This window comes from Varanus komodoensis, unplaced genomic scaffold (assembly GCF_004798865.1).
Source record: "Varanus komodoensis strain SLA01 unplaced genomic scaffold, ASM479886v1 scaffold2, whole genome shotgun sequence".
In the NCBI taxonomy this organism is placed as follows: domain Eukaryota; kingdom Metazoa; phylum Chordata; class Lepidosauria; order Squamata; family Varanidae; genus Varanus; species Varanus komodoensis.
The window spans coordinates 31141002-31167192 of record NW_025335568.1 but is presented as its reverse complement, the minus strand read 5'-3'; the positions used below and the strand labels follow the sequence as shown (position 1 = coordinate 31167192).

Here is a 26191-nt window from a genome sequence, read left to right as displayed (position 1 = left end):
AATTCATTGAGAACCTATAGTCAGCCCACAGTTGACCCATACTCTGGGTTGCCATTATGTACAAACCAGGTCAATGGAGAAGCATCAGACTTTGCATCAGAGTCTGCTTCGTCATCAAAAGATGAATGCCAGGTGTGCATGGAAGAAGTGTTGGTTGTGTATTGCCTGTAATGGACCAGTTGTTGGTCCATGACTAACTTCCACCCACTGAAAAAAATAAATAATACTCTGGACACAAAGAGTATTTGTGTCCTCTTTATTTCTGAAAACATCTGCATTGATTATAATGGTCCCTTTGAAAAATCAGATTGAAAGTGGCAAAAGATATTTTGACATTGCTGACTCAGCTTGCCAGCTACCAACTGAGAAATGCACATGATGTCTTTCAAATCCATTCCCTTCCTACTTTCAGGAATGAGTGAGACTCTGGAATGTGCCCGCGCTGCCATGGCAGGAGGAGGCATTGAAAACAACCTGAGAAAGGTGGGTACACCTTAAAAGAATCATCTCCTCCATCAATCATTTTAAAGGCCTCACCAGGACTTTCCAATCACAATCAAATCAGGCTGATTTTTCTAGCCATTTGTAATTTAGGCTATTACTCTCTACACAGCAGAAGTCTAGTTTTCTTGTTTCAAAAGATTCATTTCTAGTTGTTGAGATTTTTAAATAAAATGATTGCCCTAACTGAACTAAACTTCTTCATTTTAGGTTTATTTCTTTTCTTTTTTCCAGAGATTGGAGTCCTCAAATTTTTGGGCTGGGGGACACTTTTGGAACTTTGACAGCGTATTCAGCCTCTGTGGAACTTGCCTGTTCAAAATATGGCTGCAGCAGGAGGTGTGACCAACAACAAAACAACAAAACTCCTATTCCCAGAAGATGAACTGGTGAGATTCAAAGAAAAGTAACTTGCCCAAATAACCTAAGGACAAAGCAGAGTGCAAAACCACTCCTGAAAACCTCCAATTTTCTGCTCCAGCACACATTTCCTGAAAGTCAAACTTTATGTGGCTCAGGGACAAGAAACTTGAATATATCGCAGAGGTAGTGGCTGAAATATTTGCCCCCAAAAAGCAGGGAAAAAATTACTCATTTTACAGAAAGCAATTAATGCTGTTTAGAGAGGCACACCACACACACTTCCAGAAGTATTCCTGAAAAATTCAGAGGATTGTGCCAGAATCCTGGTTAATTATCACAATTTGTGTGACCAGAATGCTGGGAAGTTGTCTGCTGTACACCTACCATTACCCTGAGGAAACTTTGGCATTGCAGGAACATAACCAGAATGTGAAAAGGAGGGTGGACTGCTCTGAAAAAGGGGGCCCATGGCAAATAAGCAGCAAGGTGTATATTTGCAGGAGGTTCAGCTCTTTTGCACGGCTCAGTTCCACAAACAGACCAGGTTGTGTAAGCAGTACCTGTCCTCCCCATGGTAGGCTATATCCTTTCTTCGTAGGCTGCCTCAGGCTGTGCTGCTGTCGCAGGAGAATCTCTTTGGCTTGCCTCTCGCTTGGATCTGTACTAAGGTTGTACCTGTTGTACGATAGTGTCTGAAACAGGAAGAGCATCAGCTGAGATCTTTCTCAGGATAAACTCCCAAACAGTACACAGAACATCCTAACCGCTTTGTAATCAGATGTGTTGACATTGTATCTTGATCCCAAAAGGATAAAATGAATTATGTACATATATGCATGTTCCAGAGGTTAAAAGATCTTTCCTTGTGTGTGGATTTTTGTGTAGCTCCAATCTGTACCATCAACATACAGGAGGGAGGCATTAGCAGCCTTATACCCACCCAAAGTGGCGGGAACCCAAAACAGCCAAATTGAAGCAGTCAACGACCATAGAAACCTGGTTGAGGGGAGTGGAAAGCCAAGCAAGCAGGAGATGGACTGAAGCATTCTGAAAGAGGGCATAGGCTGACTGGAACCCTGAACAGGAAAAGTATTGCAGGTCAGGCATGTATGTTTTCTATAAGGCATTGGGAATGTAAGCATTCGCCAGTCATTATGTACATGAACTGTTCTACTCAAATTTCGATGAGTTTCCTACACAAGGCAATTGATCCAATTTATTTATTTCTTTTCAGTTTTGTCACAAAATTGAGATCTGAGCACTACCATTCCTGCTGGAAAAAATCCTTTCTTGTTTTCCTACTACATAATATCTATGTAGTACCATAAACTACATTGTGTACCATATGTAGTACCATAAACTCTATGGTATAGTGGAATAGTGCAGTTACAGAACAAGAAAATGTATTTTCTTGTGGATTCACAAGTAGTACTACATTTTCTCTGCTATTAAAAATCTAAGAATCATGATGACTGCCAAATTCTCTCTCTCTCTCTCTCTCTCTCTCTCTCTCTCTCTCTCTCTCTCTCTCTCACACACACACACACACACACAAACCCCACACCCCACACAGTTCCATCTCTCCCAATAAAGTTTGATTTTATCTGTTTGTTTGTTAACCTTCATTTTCCCTGAACCGTCTCAGAAATGCTTGTTAAGGCAGAGATTGCTAATGTAATTTTATAACTACCATTCAAATAAGTCGTATTTATACCTCTGTTGTTAAGTTAGCAGTAGTAAAAACAGTACAGAGGATCCATCACATTTCTGTCTAAAGAAATGCTGAGGAATGCATTTAAGCCCACTTCATCAGATATGGCAAGACACCTGGGAGCTTTTGTGGAGAAAAATATGATTATGAAATATGAAATAGGGGACCTCAGGCTTCTGAAGTTCAGTGGCTTCTCCAGCTTACAGGGAAAAGAAGAGCAGTACTAATCCATATGTGAGGAGGCAGTGATAGAGTTTGCTGGCCTGTTTATCAGGATTGGGCCATTTTCCCACCAGGGCTTTTGACAGGTCAGTTCACAGATATGGCCGGGGTTAGATGTCTGGGTCATGGAATGGCAATGGATGTTTTTGTAGTTTCTGGGAATAACACCTTTTAATCTAAGCAGGGATGAAGCAGGTGCTTTCCAATTCCTCGTGCATTTATGCTTGCTACAGCTATCAGAAAAATGAGTTTCTATATGCCTAAAACAAGGTCATGAAAGTGAAACTAAGTGTACGCAATCCTATCTGGATGCTTTACAACAACCAAAGACAACAGAGAACTTTGTGGGACCTTAAAGACTGATGTATTAGTATTTCATAAGCTTTCACGGATTACAGTGTAGTCCACAAAATCTTATTCCATAATACTTTTCTTACAAAATATTTTGGTGCCTGAGACCGAAAAGCAAATGGCGCCACCTCTGGCTCATCACAAGACAAGGTGCTTAGTACCCAAGGCGACTACTTGCTGCCATTTCATGGCATCCCACCATGATTTATCCAAGACACATGCAACTCCCTTCCACCACTCTGATTTCACTTTCCCCACTTCTGTTGCTGTTGCAATCTTTGTCCTACCCTTTTCATCACCACTAACCTAAACAGCAAGAAGTTAGACAACTGGGAGACTTCCAGGACCAGTTTATGTCACCGTGAGGTGAATGTAGAAGATGCAACTGGGAGAGGAGCAGGAGGCGGGAGAAATTGCACTTTTTAAAATTGTAAAATGTTCCCACAGGTTCCTAAAGGTTGCCTGTTCCCAGACTAAAAATGCATATTGAGTTCTTCAGAAGCTGAAAATATCCTAAAGGCTTTTAAGCTAGGAAGGCCTGCCACCTAGTGCCATTCCCTGAAGCTCTCCTCCTGCCCTTCGTCACAAACAGAAGTGACTCATCCGGAAGGAAAAGGTGAGTTGTCTTTTTGTTTTGAGCTACTGGGAACAGGCACAGCAAGGACAGATTTCAAGTTTTGGAAATTGTGATCACAGTAAAGCACAGCCGCCAGACAAACACACGCATTGCCTACACCTTTTTCCATCATGTGGCTCAGTGGCAACAGCCGGCATTGACATTTCTGTTATCGCTCTCCGGTGCTAAGTTCCGAAGAGCACAAATACAAGCTCTTGTTAAGGAACTCTAAAGCATGTTACTGGTGGGAAAAACACACACCCTTTGTCTCACTTGATACAGATTGTGTTCAAGTATGTTCTGTATAGACTCCACCTCTTCGGGGCCAAGTCTCCGTGTTCTTTGGTTTCTATACCTCCTGCAAACAGAAAGGAAGGCAAACATTACACTAAGTCAAAGGTCCAACTGTTCTTTCCTATAGTCTCTTGGCCCTGTGTGCTGTACAGTGTGCATCTAGGATCGCTTGCTAATAAGGGACAGTAAGGATTCCTCCATAAAAGCAAAGGGGCCCAGAATCTGTGTGCCTCTGCAGGAATGAGTCTATGTTCACCTATTTTACTGCCAGTACAAAAAAAAGCAATGTTAAACAATGATTTAAAAATAAACATCTCTCACAAAGAAAACTTGTTTGTTCTTGCACCATTTTAGAAGTGATAGCAGTAGCATTTTTCTTTTTTATTTTATTTAGCAAGTTTAATTTTTAACCCAACCGAGCAGTTCAGTAGGGTGTAGAGAGCAGCAAAAGGCTGAAAGTGTTATTCAGTACATTCAGTGGGTTTTTAATGTCTATGACTATACAGTACTATGCTTAAACTCCTGTGTAGCTGTGTAACCTTGGCCATTAAAGGTCAATCCAAATGAAATGTTGTACAGTTCCTTCTCGATCAGGTTCTATTTCAGATTGTTGAGTATCTCCAGAAAAAGTGTGCTCTACTATTGTGGGCTAGCCATTGTTGTGCCTAACGGCTTGGCAGAGGCGCTGGCACACGAGAGAGGGCCAGAAGCTCCCAGTGAGAGTCGGGCATTGGAACAGGGAGATTTATACTTGCTGCCCATGGCTCAAACGGCCCCCCTGCCGCCCGACTCTGAGGCTTCCAAGCGAGTAGTTTCCCCACATCCTGGCTCTGAGTTTTTTGAGCAGGGTGCCGCTTCCCTTCCTCTTGACTCTGAGGTTTTTGAGCAAGTTGCTCCCCCGCCTCCTGACTCTGTTGGGCTGCTTCAGAGCCCCAGTGCTGGAGAACGGGAAGACATCGCGGGTGATTTAGGGGAAACCCAGCTCAGTAGGAAGTTGTGTCGCTTAGACCAATTGGGACAACGAGAGAGAAGTTTGTCCCACCCACGTGCAGAAAGACGTGAGACTGAAATCCACGTGACCTTTCCTATAGGGTTCAGAAAGGAGGGGGCAACTGAGCTGCGAGGAGCTCATTGCCAGAGCTTATCTGTTGCATCGTAAATCTTGTAGCAAATAGCAATAAAAGTCTTTAGTTTTATTGCCGGCTGCTGTGTGAGTTAATTGGAGGCGTGAGTTACAGCCTTACGACACCATCAAGAACCTTCCATTTCATCCTATTTTTAAGATAGTGTTACCAGGTGATGGCAAATGATCGCACTAATCATGTTACAACATGGATGTGCAGAAGCGGTCTCTACATGTCCCATATTATCATAGTACTTCAGCGGCATGGCGGCTGCCTCCCCAAAGTAAGATCCCATATTCTTGTAGAGACCAACTATTTAAGATGCCCCCGAATAGATGTCTTTGAGGTGTTCTGGATGACAACTCCCATTATTCTATTGGTTTTGATGGGCTGGGGAGGATGGAAATTATAATCAACACATCTCAAGAGCACTATACTGAGGAAGATTGATCTATGTAATGGAGATTGCATGCCTTTGTATAGTGTAACCATGTGTATTGTAAGCACATTTCTGTTGTGCTGTCTTGTATTTTCCGAGCACACTGTTCATGCAATTGCTATCTACTTCCATGCATCACTATGTGGAGAGTCCAACCAACATGTGGAGGCCATTGGCATGAAAAGAGTGGTGCTATCTTTGCAGTGGAATGCCTGCCATATCTCCTAGTACAATGACTGTTTTCACAGGGTTTGATTTCTCAGTGATCCGTAGCACCTTTTCCAAACTACAGTAACTCCACCCCAGCACCCCCCTGCTACAAATGGAAAATGCGGTAGAAAAGTCTATGGACTGATTTGCACAACCATTTTTCATGGCACAGCAATCTATATTTCTATCCACTGAAACACAGCTTTGTGTCTGTGAAGTTTCTTATTTGCTTAACCTGTATCTCACCTTTCTTTCATCACAAGGGACTCAGGTGGTGTACAGAGTCCCCATGCAGTCGCTCACCCATGAAGACCTACTTCACTTCAGTAGGATGACTGCCTCATGTGCTTTCAAACCATGCTCTAACCATCCCCAAGCCTTAGCCATTTCTAAATGTGTCTTCAGCTACGAGGTAGTGACCTCAACTGATGTCACTTGCAGGGACATGCCACAGTACTAATGCTAAACACATTACTGTACCAAATCTGCCACAGGGCACAATTCCTGCACAGCACTGCTTTTACACCGAGAACAGTTCTAAGCATGCTTAGATACATATACTTGACGAACAGCCTGAACTTGGTCATAGCAGAGCCATCAACCAGCAGTTGCTGAAGGCACTTTTTCTAGGTTCCATGATCACAAGCCTTACTTGGGGATACAGGAGGGCTGAGCCATTCGACAGTGCCACTGTGTCCTGGGTTCAGTCAGGATGGCTCACATGTAGAAGAATCATTCTTCTACAAACTGCCAGCTAATATAGTTCCCTGGATGTCTCTATTAAAATACTCTTGGTTTCAGGTGAACAATGAGCAACTCCACAAACAGCATGAAGGCAATTTGTGATTCAGTGAAAACACAAAGAAAGACAGGGAAACTCTTTTCACCAAGTTAGCTATTAACCAAGCAACTTGATAACTGTGAGTATATCCATTGAAGGGAAAAGTAACATGGTTTCTGTATAATAAACCCACTCCTTTTACGTTCATGCTTCAGTGCTACACAACTTATGATACTAATCTGTTTCCAAGTAAAACATGTTAATGACCCAATAAAGTTGTTTTCCTTTTTTTTAAATTGACAGCCTTTCCTTGGTCATTATACTCTGCATTTCAGTACTAGGACAGGTGTTACCAAACCTTCCCTGGTTCCTTTAAAAGTGCATAATAACATAATTCTAACAATTTAATCCTACTAAGATTATGGTAAACTACTCTTACATGATACCATATATATGTATTTAATACTCCAAATTATAATCTGTTTGGAGGAATCACCAAAAAGTGAAAAGGGAGGGTGTTGAATATAATTTTAAGGATGTTCAGATATTATCTTAATAACTATAAGACCATTCAGAAGTGAATGGTATATTTTGTAATACACACACACAAAATATTTATAGCATTCCAGCAAAAAGACTGCTTCCGATATCCCACTCGTCTATGACAGCACAGTGTTTAAAGAGGGAGCGCTTGCTTGTAAACACAGATTATGACATTGATGTCCCAGCAAAACCTGGAAATCTGTCCCACTACACAAGGGGTCCCCAACCATTGTGGGCCTATCAGAATTGGAGAGGCCACTGTGGGTGCTGCCACAACATGCCTAATCAGTGGATTCCCACTTGTACATCTACCTGTACGTTCTATGGATCTGAGGCTGTGTCTTATTCAGCAAAAACATTTGTTTCGCCTCTATTGGACACAGTGATGTCCCTTTAATAACTGATTGCCTCATTCAGCAGCTAATTGCCAGAAGGACAATGCAGTTAATCTTTCTTTCAAACATTAATACAAGCTTTGAGTGGAAAGGAGAAATGAGATCTAACTGAAGATTCTAGAAAAACTTAACTTAAAAGTTAAGAAAGAGAACTGAGAAAACTTGCACAGTGTTTCCAATAGCACCTTTTTTGGTGGAGTCACTTCAGACAGAACTGAATGTATAAGTCAAAGGATAAATACTCCTTGGTATCTGTAACTGAGTCAGCTGGCCCCCAGGAACTGCTCAGTCATGGTCTGGAGGTGAAAAGCAATCACTTTTTCATCGACCTTTTTGGATGACTAAGCTAGGTAGGAGAATGTTAGGAGACTGGTGGAAATGGGATCACAATAGGAGGTCCCATTGCCAACCAGCACATGTTCATTCGAAGGCTGAATGAAAAGCTGAACAAAAAGTGAATACAATGCATGCAGAGCTGTCTTTATCAGGAGCGTGGCTCTTTCAGGCTTCTGAGCATGATCATGTTGTTGTTGTTGTTGTTTCTATACTGCCCTTAGCTGAAGCTCTCTGGGACTTAAAACAAAGTATAAAAACAATAAAATGCAATAGATAAAAACATTAACAAGAATTAAAAATTAATGCAAAAGAGCATAAAGGCATATAAAAGAATAAAAAGACCAAGCCAAGATTAAAAGAAAGGCACCTGGCTAATTGTTTCAGGCCCCTGAATGATCAGGGAAGTCTTTGAAGCCTCTGCAAAGAGGGCTGTCTTATTCTGATGGCAAAAAGTGGCAAATTTGGTGCTAGGTAGGCTGCAACAGGGTGGTTATTCCAAAGATGGGGTCCCACCACAGAAAAGGGAGGGGGCCTCTCGAGGGGTTAACACTCGGAGGAAGGTCCAGAGGTTGAGAGCAGTGTCTGGTGAGATGGGGCTGGGAGAGCACTCCAACAAGTATTGTGGGCTCAGAGCTCTAGTCCAACCTTAAATTGAACACTGTAAAGTCAAAATGCAGGACAGGTAATCCTTCTTGCACTTGTGTGCTAAATAACTTTAGACCAAGACATGGGGCAGGTGGGGATTTTAGAGGACCATGTATGACCTTAGTTGTGAAACACAATCAAATGTTTCTTTTCTCTACTTCTTCCATCCTACATTTCACAAATCTATTTATCCTCCTGATATATTGCTGTGGAAGGTTTTTTCCAGGAAGTGGGGGGCTCTTTGCCAAATTTCCTTCTCAAAGGACCACACTGCAGACATGCAATACTGCATTTTAAGCTTACTTGATTCACAGCACTTCCATGACTAGCACAACCATATGAAAGAAACCATGGATTCAGCATGAGCGGTGGTGTTAGTTGGAGGCAACACCTACAGCTTCTGGCCTGAAGAGAAGGATGCTTCCGTCTGAGAGCATTCAGCAGAAGGTTTTGTTGAAGTCTTAGGCTAGTTTGGAAGACGGCCTGAGCCTGTCTGTGGCAAGCAAAATGCCAACTCTGAAGCGACAAGAGGAACGGAAGAGCTCTTTCTTCCCTGCAGCTAAATACAAAATAAGAATGGAAAATGCTGTGGTGCGCAGCCTTGGCTCTGGAGAGTATGCCATGCCCAGGCCAACCCAGGTGTGAGATGGGGCTTCTTTGTCATTGCCTCATCATCTACCACTAGTAGATGGAGACTCTTGTGCTGCAGGAGCCCTGCACATGGGCCTCAAGTTCAGCCCCAACTACTCCGAAGCCTATTCCCATGCTTTTGTAAAACACACTGATGGGGATCGACCACTGACCATTCCGTTTATCTTCCCGTCTTCTACTTAGTAGCTCAGCTGGAAGAAGATACTCACACAGAAGAGGATTTAGAAGTTGCTGGTGTCACTGCCCCACTTTCGACCATCTCAATGGCTTGTCTTATTTCCAGTTTCTTATATACAGAAAAAATGCTGGATTTTGGCTGATGCTTTTTTAATAGGATCTTCTTTAGGACTCTGTTGTCAAACTTCTTAAATCTGGTAATAGCAATAAACAAAATGTTGCTGTTGTTTTTAAAGAAAAGTCAGATATCGGTTCTGCATTAATTACTAGATAAATTTGAATCATCACCTCTTAAGGGACTGATAACAATAGCAAAGATGTGTGATTTATGAGCCACCATTTGCATTAAAGCAACAAGACAAAGACAAGCATAAATTTGGAACTTAACAATACAGGATTACTAGGGATATTTTGATATTCTAAATAAAGTATTTGAAGTAAACACATCAGATGTGTTCTCATATCTGCACAATATATTATACATATTATATTACTATTGTTGTTGTTAGTCGCGAAGTCGTGTCCGACCCATCGCGACCCCATGGACAACATTCATCCAGGCCTTCCTGTCCTCCACCATCCCCCAGAGTACACTTAAACTCACACCAACTGCCTCGGTGACTCCATCTAGCCACATCATTCTCTGCCGTCCCCTTCTTCTTTTGCCATCTATTGTTCCCAACATTAGGCTCTTCTCCAGGGACTCCTTCCTTCTCATTAGGTGGCCAAAATATTTCAGTTTCATCTTCAGTATCTGGCCTTCTAAAGAGAAGTCTGGGTTGATCTCCTCTAGCACTGACCAGTTTGATCGCCTTGCGGTCCAAGGGACTCGCAGGAGTCTCCTCCAGCACCACAATTCAAAGGCCTCAATCCTTTTGCGCTCAGCCTTCCTTATGGTCCAGCTTTCACAGCCATACATTGCAACTGGGAAAACCATAGCCTTGACTATACGCACTTTTGTTGGCAGGGTGATGTCTCTGCTTTTTAGTAGATGTGTGTCTAGATGTGCCATAGCTTTCCTCCCCAGGAGCAAGCGTCTTTTAATTTCTTGGCTGCAGTCCCTGTCTACAGTGATCTTGGAGCCCAGGAAAATAAAATCTGTCACTACCTCCGTTTCTTCCCTACCTATTTGCCAGGAAGTGAGAGGACCAGATGCCATGATCTTAGTTTTCTTAATGTTGAGTTTCAAGCCAACTTTTGCACTCTCCTCCTTCACCTGCATCAAGAGGCTCTTTAGTTCCTCTTCACTTTCTGCCATTAGAGTGGTATCATCTGCATATCTGAGGTTGTTGATATTTCTCCCAGGAATCTTAATTCCAACTAGTGATTCATCTAGCCCCGCCTTTCTCATGATGTGCTCTGCATATAAGTTAAATAGGCAGGGCGACAGTATACAGCCTTGCCAAACTCCTTTCTCAATTTTGAACCAATCAGTGATTCAGTGTCCAGTTCTCACTGTTGCTTCTTGACCTGCATATAGGTTTCTCAAGAGACAAATAAGATGGTCTGGTATTCTCATCTCTTTAAGAACTTGCCACAATTTGTCGTGATCCACACAATCAAAGGATTTAGCATAGCCAATGAAGCAGAAGTAGATGTTTTTCTGGAACTCCCTAGCTTTCTCCATGATCCAGCATATGTTGGCAATTTGATCTCTAGTTCCTCTCCCTCTTCGAAATCCTGCCTGTACTTCAGGTAGTTCGCGGTCTACATACTGCTGGAGCCTAGCTTGTAGGATTTTGAACATAACATTGCTAGCGTGTGAAATGAGTGCAATGGTGCGGTACTTTGAACATTCTTTGGCATTGCCCTTCTTTGGGATCGGAATGTAAACTGACCTTTTCCAATCCTGTGGCCACTGTTGAGTTTTCCACATTTGCTGGCATATTGAGTGTAGCACTTTCACTGCATTGTCTTTTAAGATTTTGAATAGCTCAGATGGAATACTGTCACCTCCACTAGCTTTGTTACTGCTCAGACTTCCTAAGGCCCATTTGACTTCACATTCCAGGATGTCCGGTTTGAGGTCAGTGACCACCCCATTGTGTTTATAAGGGACGTTAAGCTCTTTCTTGTATAGTTCTTCTGTGTAATCTTGCCACCTCTTCTTAATCTCTTCTGCCTCTGTTAGGTACCTGCCATTTTGGTCCTTTATCATGCCCATCTTTGCATGAAATTTTCCCTTCATATCTCCAATTTTCTTGAAGAGATCTCTGGTCCTCCCTAGTCTATTGTTTTCTTCTATTTCTTTGCACCGTTCATTTAAGAAGGCATTCTTATCTCTTCTAGCTATTCTCTGGAATTCTGCATTCAATTGGGTGCATTTTTCTCTTTCTCCCTTGCCTTTCGCTTCCCTTCTTTCCTCAGCTATGTGTAAAGCTTCCTCAGACAGCCATTTTGCTTTATTGCATTTCTTTTTCTTTGGGATGGCTTTAGTTGCTACCTCTTGTACAATGTTGCAAACCTTCGTTCATAGTTCTTCAGGCACTCTGTCTATCAGATCTAATTCTTTAAATCTATTTGTCACCTCTACTGTATATTCATCAGGGATATGATTTAGGTCATACCTGAGTGGCCTAGTGCTTTTCCCTACTTTCTTCAATTTAAGCCTAAATTGTGCAACAAGAAGTTCATGATCTGAGCCACAGTCAGCTCCTGGTCTAGTTTTTACTGACTGTATAGAGCTTCTCCATCTTTGGCTGCAGAGCACATAGTCAATTTCTGTGTTGACCATCTGGTGATGTCCATGTGTAGAGTCATCTCTTGGGTTGTTGGAAAAGAGTGTTTGCTATGACCATCGTATTCTCTTGACAAAATTCTACTAGCCTGTGCCTTGCTTCATTTTGTACTCCAAGGCCAAACCTCCCTGTTATTCCGGTTATCTTTTGGTTTCCTACTTTAGCATTCCAATCCCCCTGATGATAAGGACATCATTTTTTGGAGTTAATTCTAGAAGGTGTTGTAGGCCTTCACAGAACTGGTCAACTTCAGCCTCTTCAGCATCAGTGGTTGGGGCATAGACTTGGACTATTGTGATGTTGAATGCTTTGCCTTGGATTCAAACTGAGATCAGTCTGACATTTTGGAGGTTGCATCCCAGTACTGCTTTTCCTACTCTTTTATTGACTATGAAGGCTACTCCATTTCTTCTGAGGGATTCTTGCCTGCAGTAGAAAACCTGATGGTCATCTGAATTAAATTCACCCATTCCTGTCCATTTTAGTTCACTGATTCCTAAGATGTCTATGTTCGGTCTTGTCGTCTCTTGTTTGACCACATCCAGCTTGTCTTGATTCATGGATCTTACGTTCCAGGTTCCTATGGAGTATAGATCTTTGCAGCATCAGACTCTCCTTTCACCTCCAGATACATCCGCAACTGAGTGTCCTTTCAGCTTTGACCCAGTCGCTTCATTCTTTCTGGCACTACTAGTACTAGCCCTCCGCTCTTCCCCAGTAGCATATTGGGCACCTTCCGACCTGAGGGGCTCATCTTCCGGCATCATATCTTTTTGCCTTTTGGTACTGTCCATGGGGTTTTCATGGCAAAGATACTAGAGCAGGTTGCCATTTCCTTCTCCAGTGGATCATGCTTTGTCAGAGCTCTCTGCTATGACCTGTCCGTCTTGGGTGGCCCCGCATGGCAGAATTCATAGCTTCATTGAGCTATGCAAGCCCCTTCATCACGACAAGGCAGTGATCCATGAAGAGGTTATATTACTATAGTATAGTATATATAATATACTATATGAATAGCAAGTATCAGCCATTATTTTTGCCTACTGTAACTTTAGATCAACGTTACTCTTAGCTGACACAGTTAACTATTACAATGAAATATACAATTGACAAGGTAGAGGGATGTGGAAGAAAAAGAAAAGGACAGTAAACAATGATGTTGAAGGTTCAGTATGAGGGACAGGACAGAAAGAGGGAAATGGCAAGAGGTTTAAGAGGAAACCTTTAAGATGTGTCTGGTGGAGGTTTGGTACTGATTGGGAATCATTTGTATAAAAAGTGGGGAAATGAAAACAGGTAGGAGTGGGTGATGTCCCATATAGTCCACAGGGTGGATGGCATCAGTAGACAGGGACCTTAATGTTATTTGGGCCCTGTCCAAAACAAGCACTGTCTGAAGCTCTTCCAAATGATGGTTCAACTGAGGAGCCAAACCCACCCAGTCCATGTCACTTGCCCCTCCATTGGTGGTGCACAAAACCACCTTGACAGAAGTGCTGGGTGCAGAAACGGTCCTCCACATACTGCAGCACCTTGGCTGAAGCAGCTGTGCCCAGGGCATTTTCTCCCTTTGGGGAGGACACAGGGCTGGTGTGCTGCTGGTCCTCCTAACTGCATTACAGGAATCCCTTGTATTATCTCCCATCAGGGATTCTGCTTAGTATGTCTCTCCATACTGGACCTGAATGAGCAGATCTCGAAGGAGGGGGCTCAACTAGGCTTTCCAGTGGGATGAGCTAACCTGGTAGCCAAATTGGCTTGCAGACTGGAGGTTTTCCACTCCTGGTACAAAGAGCAGTGAAGGGAAAGTAGGAGATCTGGATGGGAAAGCAACTCTAGGAACCATCTGCCTAAAATAAATAAATGCTGTACAGGAACAGTGCATGTGTGAAGGCAAGAAACTGTGATTATTATCACACCTTCTTTCCAACCATACTTCCACATATTGACTTGAACTTCTGAATGGACTCTGCTCATGCTCAACTTGTATCTGTGTAGATGCTTTCCATGTAGTCCAGAACTGTACAGAATGCAAGCTGCAGATCATATGGCAAGAGCCCGCCCTTTCATGCAAGTCATACAAATATAGGTTCGGCACTACAGAAGACTGGATGACCCCATAAGCATTGGAGATATCCAGCCCAATTTCAGCTGTCACTTGTGCCCTGGTTGTGTGAATACAACCTGAATAAGCAAGGCAACCAACCCTTATTAAATCATAGTGAGAAAAAGAAGATAATAATTGCAGGATGCATTCAGCTTGGACCATTTTACTACAGGTGTATAACAATCTTAGCTATATCGAACTGACTCATTCTTACTTTTCTCTCAGTTGATAATGACTCCAGTGTCCACATATATCTTCAATGCCAGCTTTTAGATGATCCATGAGCTACAGGCACACAAAATTCAAGACAGGTGTGAGCTTCATATTAAAGTACTTCTTGCAACACTAGTGCAGGCACTTAGCTAAAATGTACTTTATTTTCAAATTGCTTTAAAAATTAAAAAAAAATTTTTTCAAAAGATAAAGTAACTGAGCAGTAATACCAATACTTCTTGGTTGGTCATCCCGACTGTCACAAGCAGAGACTAATTTAATTGTTACAGGGGGTGGTAAAAGGGTACCACTTCCTGTGGCTTGCAATTTGAATTAGTATCATGGTTGGGCACCCAGCACAACACTAGAAGGCTCAGGGCACTGCCAGTCTTTTGCAGCAAATCAGACTGTCGGACTGCCCCCTTCATCAAAGGTTCACTGTCATCAGTGGGACTTGCTGACAAGTTAAGCATGTGTGCCATTCCAGCTTTACAGTAATAAATATACATTGATTCTATGATCTGCTCCATAGGCCAGGTCAAGTATACAGTCAGGATTATGCCACCAGATCTGACAAATAGATTTATCTAGGGTGGGTACAGTATTTGTACTGAGAACTTGTGTAAAGAGTGGGGCAAGTTATCCTTGGCCAGGTGCTTGCTGCTCAAAGCACAATCACTATAGCCTCACCTGAGACATCCTTCCCCTGTCCCCTTCTATCAGCAATAAGAGCTGCCTGCAAACACAGCACCAAAACAGGCAGCACCAAAACTGCACCACAAGAAAATCCCTGCAGTGCTGGATCACACCCAATAAATGGGGAAGGACATCGCTGCTTTTGGCTACTGCCCAAACAAGTGCTAGTTGCACAGGGTTGTTTTCCTCTAGCACACCACCAGTGCTTGCACTGGGGGCACTAATGCCTGCTTCCACCAGCAGTAGAGCAAAAACAACACCACCAACAAAAAGTGACACAGCATATGCTTTGCATGCAATGAAAGCAATAAATCCCATCTTCAAACCCAGGCTTGCTGGGTTAAAATGGGATCGAGTATCTTGTGATACAGAAACATGCTGCAATTCCAGGGCCAGCACTAGCCATAGCAGGCAATGGGTTGCAGCCAGACTTAGCCAAAGAGCAGGCTTTACATTCGCCATAATTGACTAAGTCAGCCTCCATTGCAGTAAGAACTTGGATTCAATAGTCCAATACAGTAAGGAGCTAGATATTCAAAACATAGCACAAGGTTCCTTCTCCTGATGCTATATGATCCATATTAACATTCAACTTACTCGCACATGAATTTCCTCATTGATGGACTCTTTTTTATTAGTCTTCTTAACATCTAGGTACTTTACAAGTGGCCTAATGGTGATTCCCTTCATGTGGAACAAAGAGCAAAAAAAAAGTTGCAGAGCTAATTCAGGCACTCAATTATGATACAGAATGTTTTTATACTGGTTTAACTTACACAACCTGATTGGACAATACCATTCAGCCTATCCCATGGAGGGGCTCAGTGAATATACTGCTATCTCCTTGACCACTTGATCTGCCATCTCTGCCTTCCTCCCCCATCTCTGCCACCCTGGCAAGTATGCCCCAGGCATATCAAATCCAAATTCTTGCAAATTATGCTCTAGAAATATCTGGTGACTGACCATGTGATTTTGGCAGGATGGCCTCTTTTGCATTCCTCCAAAAGTGGGACTGTATCTTCCAAAAAGAAGAGCAAAGGATACAACAGCATTTGTTTGTGGAGATTTACATGTTTTGATGCAGATTTAGAAACAGTTGGTCAACTGTAAATAGAAATATAATCTGCCTCAAAAGGACCGTGACCAGGTGATTGGTGTGTGAGCTCAGTCTCCTCTCCAGGTTCAAAGGCCTGGCCCATCCTACCTTCTTGTAGTTCTTTATCTTTATAGCTGACTGGGACAGATCAGGCCATCAAATAGAGGACCCCTTCAAAGAGAGAACCATTCTCTTTCAATGCTCCCTATTTGAGGACCAACTGCCCTAGATGTTGGCCAACGTGTGCTGGATTTACATGCCCTGGAAATACTGGAATGTCCCACTCTTGCAGGAACAGTGAACATCAGGCAGGCAGGTCGGTGTGAAGGATGTTGGGCTACCAGTCCTTGAATTCCATGTGACGGACTTGATTGCAGGACAGAAGCAGCCAAACCAGTCAGTGCAAACCACCCTATGGCTCATATGTCCCATTCATCAACTCTGCTTACCTGAATGAAAACGGTAAAATAGGTCACCACAATAATCGATGTAATAAACATTTTCTTTCTAGGATAGAGAGCAAGAGGAAGCAAAAAGGCAAGGGAGAAACTGCTGGCCCCTCGCAGGCCACTGTAGATTATAATCAGCTGGTCTTTAAGAGTAAATCTGTAGGTCCGGAACTTGTTGCTGATGCTGAAGAGCAAAAACACACCTAGGAAACAAATAGAAACTTACTAGTAACAAGAATCACTAACCAAATGAAATTATTTGTATAAGCAGGTTGCTACTGGTGCTTCATTGCAGGTTAGCCTAATCTGACATCATGAAGCCTGTTACATGATGGTAGAGCAACTGAACCATTGGGATTTGGTTGGAGACCCTGGCTTAAAACATCACTACTATATGGTCATTAAACTCAGCCTGACCCCCAAGGAGTTTGAGAATGATAGCCTTGTGAGATAGCTAGTGAGCTTCGGAAAAGTGGGAGTCTTCTCAAAAGGCTGGATATACATCACATTGCATGTACACCCATGACCAACCCCTGAAATCATCGCATAAAATAATACACTACTTGGACAAGCGTCCAAAGGTGTATTATTGGTGTTGGTTGGCAAGACCCTCTTCATTTTTTCTTCCAGTGTCTATAAAATGGACCTTTCATGTATGAATACCTTAAAGGGTTATCTATCCCAAACAATCCACTGGATTAAGAGAGATTACAGATCCAAAAGGCCAGTTATGAAGCTTATATTCAATTCTATCAAATAAAGATGAGCTTCGTATGAAAAAATGATCACCAGGTTTGAAAAGTACTATTTTTTCACATTCTTTTAAGCAAAGTGGGACACATGCATGCTTCCCCTTGGGGAAACAGGATTATACACATTCCTGAAATCCATAGCAATTTGATGAGCAAAATAAAGCTAGAAATCCACTTTTTCCAGATTTCAATTTTAGTTTTTCTTATACTTGTCCTTTCTCCTACTCCAAAGAAGCCAAGGTGGCTGACATAGGCCTTCTGCTCGCCATTTTAGCCTCACTAAGCGTAGCCCTGTAAACAGGTTAGGCTGAGATTCCAGTGGTGACCCCAACACTACCCAGGCTGTCCCATGGGGGAGTGTGATGCTCATGTAGAGGGTGGGATCTATTCCAAGCTTCAAATGAACTCACGGAGCTTAGAAGGCAGCAGAGCACAGCCAATCTCATCTCCCTTAACACATTCAGCTAAGTGCTAGGGCTGTTGTCACCATGAACAAGGATATATGTAAGTAACAACACATGGCCATCATCTGACCTTGCATTTGAAATGATGGAGAATGGCAGCATTCTGACTTAATTATACCATTTGTATTTCATGCATTTCAAGCTAACAGGATTGGATTTCTGATTATTAAAAATATATTGTAAAAGAGCATGTGCTTAAGATTTATTGATGAAAGTAAGTGTAATGTAGCTAGTAACTTTCTTCTTTACAGAATGACTTAACTTGAACTGTACATTGCCACACACTACGCTTTCAGCACCATTCCTAGTTTAAAAGGCATTAGCAACAATTTAAATTTTAAGTGGATCTGTGGGATTCCTGTTTTTGCTTTCAGTGAGTCCATCTTAAATTGCCTGTTTCATTCTGCGCAGATTTGACACTCATTCCCAAACCAATTCCCATCTATCTCTGTCCCTTTCTCTTAACTCCAGAAACAGATCCTGCAAAATTATGGCAGCTAGATATACTTTATACAATCTTAATCCAGATTGACATTCATATATGGCTCCTCCCACCCTACCAAATTGTCTTAAAAGTTCTCTTTCCTGTCTGTTTATTTTGTTTGTCTTTTTGATTTATTGCTGTTATTCATGTTGTGTCTTGCACTTGGTCACAGTGCCAAGCTTTTTCTGCAATACGTAATGGAATCAGTTTGCATTTATAGTGTAATTTCTTTAATATATCCAGAGTTTTTCTCTATAGCTAATGTTTATTACAGTGGAGTACAGTTATGCATGAAATGAGCTGGACAAGGGAACACACCTGTGGAAGTCCTTGATAAACAGGTTAAACCAGTCAGTTCTGAACTTCCTCATCTCTCTCTGTACTTCACAGTGTTTTTAATCAGGGTGAGCAGACCTTGGGCTCGATGAATCTGCATTATTATTAATATTAACATCAGAGCCTTGCAATCCACCAGCCCGGAGTCACATATAAAATGGTGTCCCAGGGTCTTCGGTATCTACAGAATTAAGGGCCGTGGCACATCAGAGCACATGGTGAGCTCAGAACCAGCCTTGACCTCAGCCCGTTCCCACTTCTGGATTTCCCCTCAAGCTTTCTTGATATCACCCATTCAAAGCACAGAGCCTTTTTGTTTCCCTTGGACAGAGGGAGAGCCCTGTGCAGTGGCTGGACCTGGAGCAAATTCCAGGGCTGCACAGCCAAGTTTCCTCAACTGACCTTGGGGATGATGGCTGGTGATGGCACCAGCAATAGAACCACGTCAGTACCAAGGCTGGCAAGATGGGGCAGCCCTAGTGGGTGCAGGATCTGATCCTAGTGGGTGCAGGATCTTTACCTTATTTGTATTTTTAAAAAGTGGGGTTTGTGGCTTGGTATGTATGTGGTTACAGGTGCTCAACTTATTATTTTGACTTTAAATACATACTCACTCTTTCTATAACAAAACAGTCCTTGCTCCCAAATATGTTTAGCATCAGGGCAGCAGAAGCAAATGACATTTTATTCTTGTAGCCATGATCTGACTCGAAAATGTGACACACATGCTGAGAATATTTCTTTTCCTGATCAAGACTAACAAACTATTTTGCTTGGGGGAGGGAAACCAAATGTTATACTGCATGTGGCACATGGCTGCGTAAAGGAGGGTTCTATAAGTCCACCCAGTCCGTGGTCTAAAATTGCCAAGCTGCATCACTGTTCTTTTTTAAACAATAGATGGTTAGAAACTCTTGCCAATCTAGATTTCACTTGGCAGGAAATTTCCCTCTGCCTTCTGCCCATCCCTGCAAAACACATCGTCATCTGGTTTGGCTTGATTCAAACTGTTGTTTCTTACTTATTGCCCTCCAAAGTGTGCAGAAGACCAGTGTGAAGCCAATGAAAGCCCAGTTCCACTCATGGTTTCGGCTGACAGTGGACACACCCATGAACACAAATATCAGGGTCTCGCTGATGCTGCTCAGCATTTTCATGAAGTATTTTGTCGTTACGTAGGAATTTGGGGAAATGTTTGCTTCCACGTATTTTTTCATAGTCACCGCACATGCTGTAATCCTGTTGATTTGCAAAAAGAGGATGCATGAGCTGCTGTAAACAGTGATATAAAGAGATTTGTGAGATTTCCCCAGTAAAAGTCTGTCTCCTGCATTCATCTTGAGGCTTATTTTGTGATTCTTTGACCACCATGTTGGGAATTCTTAGTGCATAATGATGTTTGAATGAACATTAAACTGAATGAAATCATGCAGCCATCTAGCTCAGGAGTGTCTTCATGAGCCATCCCCTACCAGTTGACCTCCAGATACACTGGAACACAATTTCCATCCTGCTCAGCAAACATGGTCCCTGGGGAAGACTCAGATTGGAATCCAAGATATTTGGTGGGCACCAACTGTTCTATCTTGACTGGCAGCCTTTCTCCAACATTTCAGGTGGACTTTCTCAGCTATGTACCTAGAGATGCTGGACTTGAGTCTGCATCTTTGACATGCACACCATGTATTCAACTTCTGAGCTGTTGCCCTTTCACTGTGTTTTTCAGAAAAACAAGTAATCCCAGGCGTCAGCTGCCAATTTGGATTGCATTAAAGCTAGCAGCAATCAGCTTAAAGAGAGCCACAGTTCCCATGTGGCTGAAGAATGTAACAAACATCAGGTCTGTGTGGTTGCCACTCATGAAGCCATTATTCGTTGGAGCCTTTGAAGCAGCACTTCAAATAGCTATGCCAACATACTTCATAATGCTTAAGTACGGGGCAGAGTCCTTTGTAAGGAAGAATTAGTGAGCAGGAGTGTCTACCATTTGCCACACCAGCCAATTCTCCATTGAAAGAACCTCTTTCCAACATAATGTTAGCCATAATTTTTCTGGCTAGGTTGTAGGGTCAAGAGGAACAGCCTGAGGAGATGGGCTAGGGAAATGTAAGGGCAGGAAGATAAAAAAGACTGACACACATCTGGTGAGTCTCTCTGCTAATGTCCACCTCTGCACTCACATTAATTAGCAGATACATCTTTGATGGTGTCACTCCCTCTAAAAAGGAATGCAAGTTGTGAACACCAGCAGGACTGCAGCCAAAAGAAGGCCACTGAGAAAATACGTAACATCTCCACCTCTTGCGGGAGAAAAGCTAAATAAGCTAAGAGGGCAATTCTCCCCCACATAAACACCAGGCCAATGAAAATATTGGATATGCTCCATAGCCATGGAATATTATGCATCACTTGGACAAGAAGAGTGGAAAACGGGAGGAAAATTAAATGCCCTGCTTGAGCACCGTTCAGCTTGTAGCACTTTGGAGGAGAACTTGGCAGGCTGGCCAAAACCCTGAATAGACACACTACCGCTAGACGGTAAGGGAGAAACACCACAATGCTTGTTAAAGGCTGTAACTATTCACTTAGCCATTCATGATGTTTGTGTGCTGCCCCATAACATAAAATTCTTTGGATGACTTACAATAAACAAACAGGAAACAATTGAAATGCAAATTAAATGCAAAAACAAACAACACACCTCACAGCAACACCAGAGTGAAACTACAGATTTTAGAACTGGGAGAGTCAGACCGACTACTTGAATTATTTAAAAGGCCTAGATGAACAGAAAGTTCTTCAGCTGGTGCTATGATAGACCAAGATCTCTGAGGAGACTTGGGTGCCCCTTGTGAAGTGTAATTCTGCATGCTGCTCTTTAAAAATGTTATTTATAGTAATACATTGACCTGGTTTACACACAACTTTAATTGGTGGTTTGTTTCACCCGTGGTTTGTTGCTCTACCCAGGTGACTTATAGGTGATCAAACAAACTATAATTCACTTTCTCAGTCCTCAGGTTATTCTCCATCTCCTTTGCATATTCCTTCCCAGTATCCCAAAATACTTTGTGGTACTCTTGCCTTTTTCCCCTTTTTACTTCATTATTCCTGCCTCTGCAGCCTGGCATAACAGTCCATAAACAACCCATGATCATAATTCTGGATTCACACGAAACAACATCCCATGGTGAACAACCCAAAGTTCACAACCCATCAACAAGCCATGGGGCTCTCTTTCTTGATTGTTCACAGTTAATGAACTAGCAGAGTTTGCACAACAGAAACTGTGGGCTATGGTTAGCTGGGATATGGGTGGATGAAGTGCTGAAGTAATTGCTTCACTAACTTCAGATGAATTGTGGATTGATCTTCAAAATCACTTCAGTCTGAAAATATGCCTACCAAAGAGATGGTGTGCACTGGCCCAAACACCAGCAGTATTTTGTAAGTGTACTAGTTTCATTATTAAACTGGTGGTGGGTGAATATTAAAAGAATGCAGTTTGTTTAATTGCTTGTTGCATAATATCTTAAGTGTTATTATTACTCAAGCATTGCTGCTTATCACCCCAGAGCCTAGCGACAGGAAATGATACATCTATTGCATGGCAGGGTGGTGTGCAAAAAGACCTGCTTTTATACTTACGCCAAAATGCCAGAAATGTAAAGTGTTTCTGCAGCTAAGTAAGACAAATAGCTGAACATGAAGACAAGGAGAGGTTCGATGGAAGAAATGTTCTGTGTGAATCGAGTCATTAAGGCAGCCACAAACCCAAAGGCAATGCCAAAGAGCAGCCCTCCAAAGCTCACTACAAAAAAGCGAGCAAATCCAGCCAGGATGTCCACAGCTTCAATATCTTCATAGCGATGCATCTGGGTGAAGTCAATCAATATGTTGTATAAGACCTGAAGTAAGGAAAGAAAGGAATGTCTTGTAGCTATGCTATGAAAGATATACATTCTGGTATACATTTACCAAAGAAGGATTTTACTGGGCAATTTCCATGTCTCAGTCATGGCATTTTATCTGAGTTCTAGATCATGTCATTTTTTGTCATTTTTTTTTAAGCCTCATGTTTTCCCACTGTTTCTTCCATCTTTTTTGTTGCTAGAAAGAAGAAAGAAAGAAAGAAAAAAGTTGGAACAGCTGCACAATGCCTCTGGAGCCTTCCATCTGGAACCATTCTTAGATGGGCCATGTAACAAAACTCCACATTGGTTGACCTCTTAAATGGAAAAGAAGAATGTTAAGATGGAAATGAATGTTCAGGATGAATTTTCACTTCCTATCCCAATTCGATTTGGTTTTAAAATGTAATGACCTGATATAGGATATAATTAAAATGGTAAATAAGGTGAGCTGCAACTGAATTATAGACAGTTCCTGAGTTACAAGCATCCAAGTTACAAACAACCTGTACTTACGAACAAGCTGCCTTACAGTCTATTAATTTTTTAAAAAATTACTGCAGAAAATCATTATCACCATAAAGAGAGAGAAAGCAAAGTGGAAGAGAAGGAGGCTTGCAAAGCAGATCTTTCTGTCCCACCCATCTGGAGACGGACGTTTTTCTGGCATTTCCTTGCTGCAAAGATGAGACAGTGATGAAGTTGGGCAGGTAGGCTAAAAATATTCACAGTTTTTCTGCTTTCATTGGGGGGGTGACCCTCCCCCACGAATGTGGAGGGCTGACTATGCATGGTCCAACTTACATGCAAATTTGACTTAAAGATTAATTTCCATTTTCTCAGGAGCAGAACTCATTCATAACCTGGGGGCCACAAAGGATTAATGGAGCATGAGATCTAAAGCACATGCTACCTTAAGGATGTAACCAGCAGGTATGTCTTTTCTCTCTCTTTTTACAGGAGCCCCAGTCATAGCATCATGGATGAAGGAATGTTCATCTCCTCTGGTCCAAATCTGTTTGAGGGGGGGTGCCTTCAGTTTCATTAACAAAATAATAGTCCATTACAACAAATGATAAATAATATACTACATACTTGCATATTCATATGCCAGATTATTATCTATTGCAAACTGCTTGTTTCACTAGTTCATATGTGTTAGAGTAGATAAAGAGAGCTAATTGATCATTATCTTCTTCCTACTGGGGGAGTTCAGATGATGCCTCCCCATGCATTCAAGGATTTTGCCTTGCAACATTAGAATACTCTGATCATCATTAGAGATCAACTTTAGAGATACTGATCATCTTGATCACCTAAGTCCTTTGTCTACAGAAATATCACGACAACACCACTAATAGGGATAAATACAGCTTTAAGAAAATCAGTTCTGCCAAAGACTGAGAAAATGGAAGAGTAGGGAATGGATCAATGTTGTCTGTGCCCAAAAGCTGCACCACAAATATTATTTTTCTAGTTAGGTATAAACTGGTGCTTCTAGTCAGTTCTCTAGTCAGTTTCAGTGGTGGCACCTTAGTTTATGCAAAACCCTCCAACCTGTTGTGGTTTACTGATAGGTTGCCTAACTGTACAAAAAGGGAGCAGAGCACTGGTGTGCAGTGTTACTCTGTGAAGGAACGGAATGTGCTGTTTGAGTGTACTTTACAATCAGTTGAATTTTCCCCTTTATTTAAAAAAGGGGAGTGTTCCATATTTAATTTGTGTGAAATATGGGATAAGCATCTGATCCCTGTGGGGCAGCATTACCAATACAGACTTTTACCAGAACATTTACTGGCTGATCCAGACTAGCCACTTATTGCTCATTTGTGAAATGGGGCTGATGTCTTCCAAAGAGCGCAGATGCCATTTGAGGCATATTCTTGCATTACACGCTTGGTCGTCCACAGCTTGCCTCACTGCCTGTCATCTGGGGACAACCGCTTGCATGAGCCTGACCTGCTGCTTTCAGATTGCAACATACTGGCTTGAGTTCTTTTTTGTTGGCTTTGCCATTATCCACTGGATCACATTGCTGGACTGCCCCTTTACTCACCCACTTATACAAAGGCGATCTACATTTTCATGGTGAAATGTCAGGGGATGCACAGGGATGTTCCATGTCATTTTTGCAATGGAAGGGGGTTTTGTTTTGCATTGGGTGAAGACACTTCCTTTACCTCCCTAATGAGCCAGTAGTAGACAAGGTGTTGGAAGGGGAAGCTCACTAGGCCATTCAGCATCTTTCAGCCTAATCTACTCATAGATGACAAGTGCTAAAAGAAAAGAGAATGACCCAGTGTGCTGTTCTGACCTCCTTGGAGGAGAAGGAGGAAGAGGACAATACATGAAGCAGAGAGGCCCAGTTTCTTCAAAACTGGCAGCATACTTACCACAGTTATCCCATCATTTAGCAAAGATTCTCCAAAGATCATCATATAAAGCTGTTCATTAACAGACATCTCTTCAAAGACAGCCAAGACAGCCGTAGGATCCACAGCTGAAATCATGCTGCCAAACAGGAGGTTGTCCAGTAAGGTAACATCCTTGAGGCCAAAAGCTGCGATCTGGCAAATCCCATAAAGTGAGAACCCAATGCCGAAGGCGTTTATGAGGGACCCCATTGAGGACCACCAAAGAATGGATCCAATGTTTTCAAAAAAGGGGCGGGTGGGCATAAAGTAGCCTCCTTCCAGGATAATGGGTGGGAGTAGGTACAAGAAGTAGATGCTTGTGGTCATTACTGGAGGGGATTTGTGATCTGTGCCAAAAATAATTGCACCAACCAAGAGACCCATGGCAATGTGGAGGCAGCTTTCTGGCATGAAGTGCGGCAGTCGATGATACAGATGGAAGCCTTGAAGGGAGACAGAAGAATAAATGCCTGGTGGAGATTATACTTTAATCTTAGATGGAGACCCCATTTGTTCCTCATCTCAGATATTAGCTAGGCATCATTATGCAAACTCAGAGGTCCCATAATCCTGCTAATAATAGAAAAAAATCATGTTGGTTTTCACCTGTGACAGGTTATAGTTTCCACATATAACCCTCCTTGCTTTCATACCATTTCTTCTGCTGGGCTCACAAGGACACAGCGCTGGCACTCTTTTTAACAGGGACAGTGGTGTCATCTGCCACCCATCCCAGGGTGTCCCTTACAGGAGTTTGGAGGTGAGGAGAAAGGAGGAATGTATTTGGCCAGCAACAGTTTATCCTTCCCTGTTCTATTGCAAAGTATTTTGGGTGGTATGGCCTGGAATAGGCAGTAATGATGTATTAACATTACAAACAGACCAGGTCTTGGTGCAGATAAAACTAAAGTGGCTTGTTGAAATGAATCAATACACTTGCCATAGGTCCACCACCATTGGCCTAACTCTACCCTGGTTCCCTAACCCTAATATAGGGGTAAAATACAATAGAAGACAGGACAATTTTGAAAAAGCCTTCCTTGAGTACTTTTCTCTGACTAACTCAACATTTCTGACTATTCCACACACATTCCAACCATCAGAATCATGCCAGGACACCACGTTTTCCTAACCCTAACCCTACCCTGATGCACACTCCTAACCCTAAT

The 26191-nt window shown here is 42.3% G+C and overlaps 1 protein-coding gene across 1 annotated transcript in view; it reads right to left on the bottom strand.

The window, feature by feature from the left end:
- SLC9A4 (solute carrier family 9 member A4) overlaps positions 1-25448 on the bottom strand; it is a 29426-nt gene extending 3978 nt beyond the window's left edge. The window contains exons 1-9 of the mRNA XM_044428540.1: positions 25002-25448; positions 22346-22605; positions 19719-19936; positions 16662-16864; positions 15711-15797; positions 14419-14489; positions 9392-9553; positions 4026-4122; positions 1425-1556 (exon numbers count right to left, since the gene is read on the bottom strand). Of these exons, the coding sequence (XP_044284475.1) occupies positions 1425-1556; positions 4026-4122; positions 9392-9553; positions 14419-14489; positions 15711-15797; positions 16662-16864; positions 19719-19936; positions 22346-22605; positions 25002-25433 (1662 nt within the window). The 5' untranslated portion in view covers positions 25434-25448. The remainder of the gene's footprint in view (positions 1-1424; positions 1557-4025; positions 4123-9391; positions 9554-14418; positions 14490-15710; positions 15798-16661; positions 16865-19718; positions 19937-22345; positions 22606-25001) is intronic.
- Between the last annotated feature and the right edge of the window lie 743 nt (positions 25449-26191).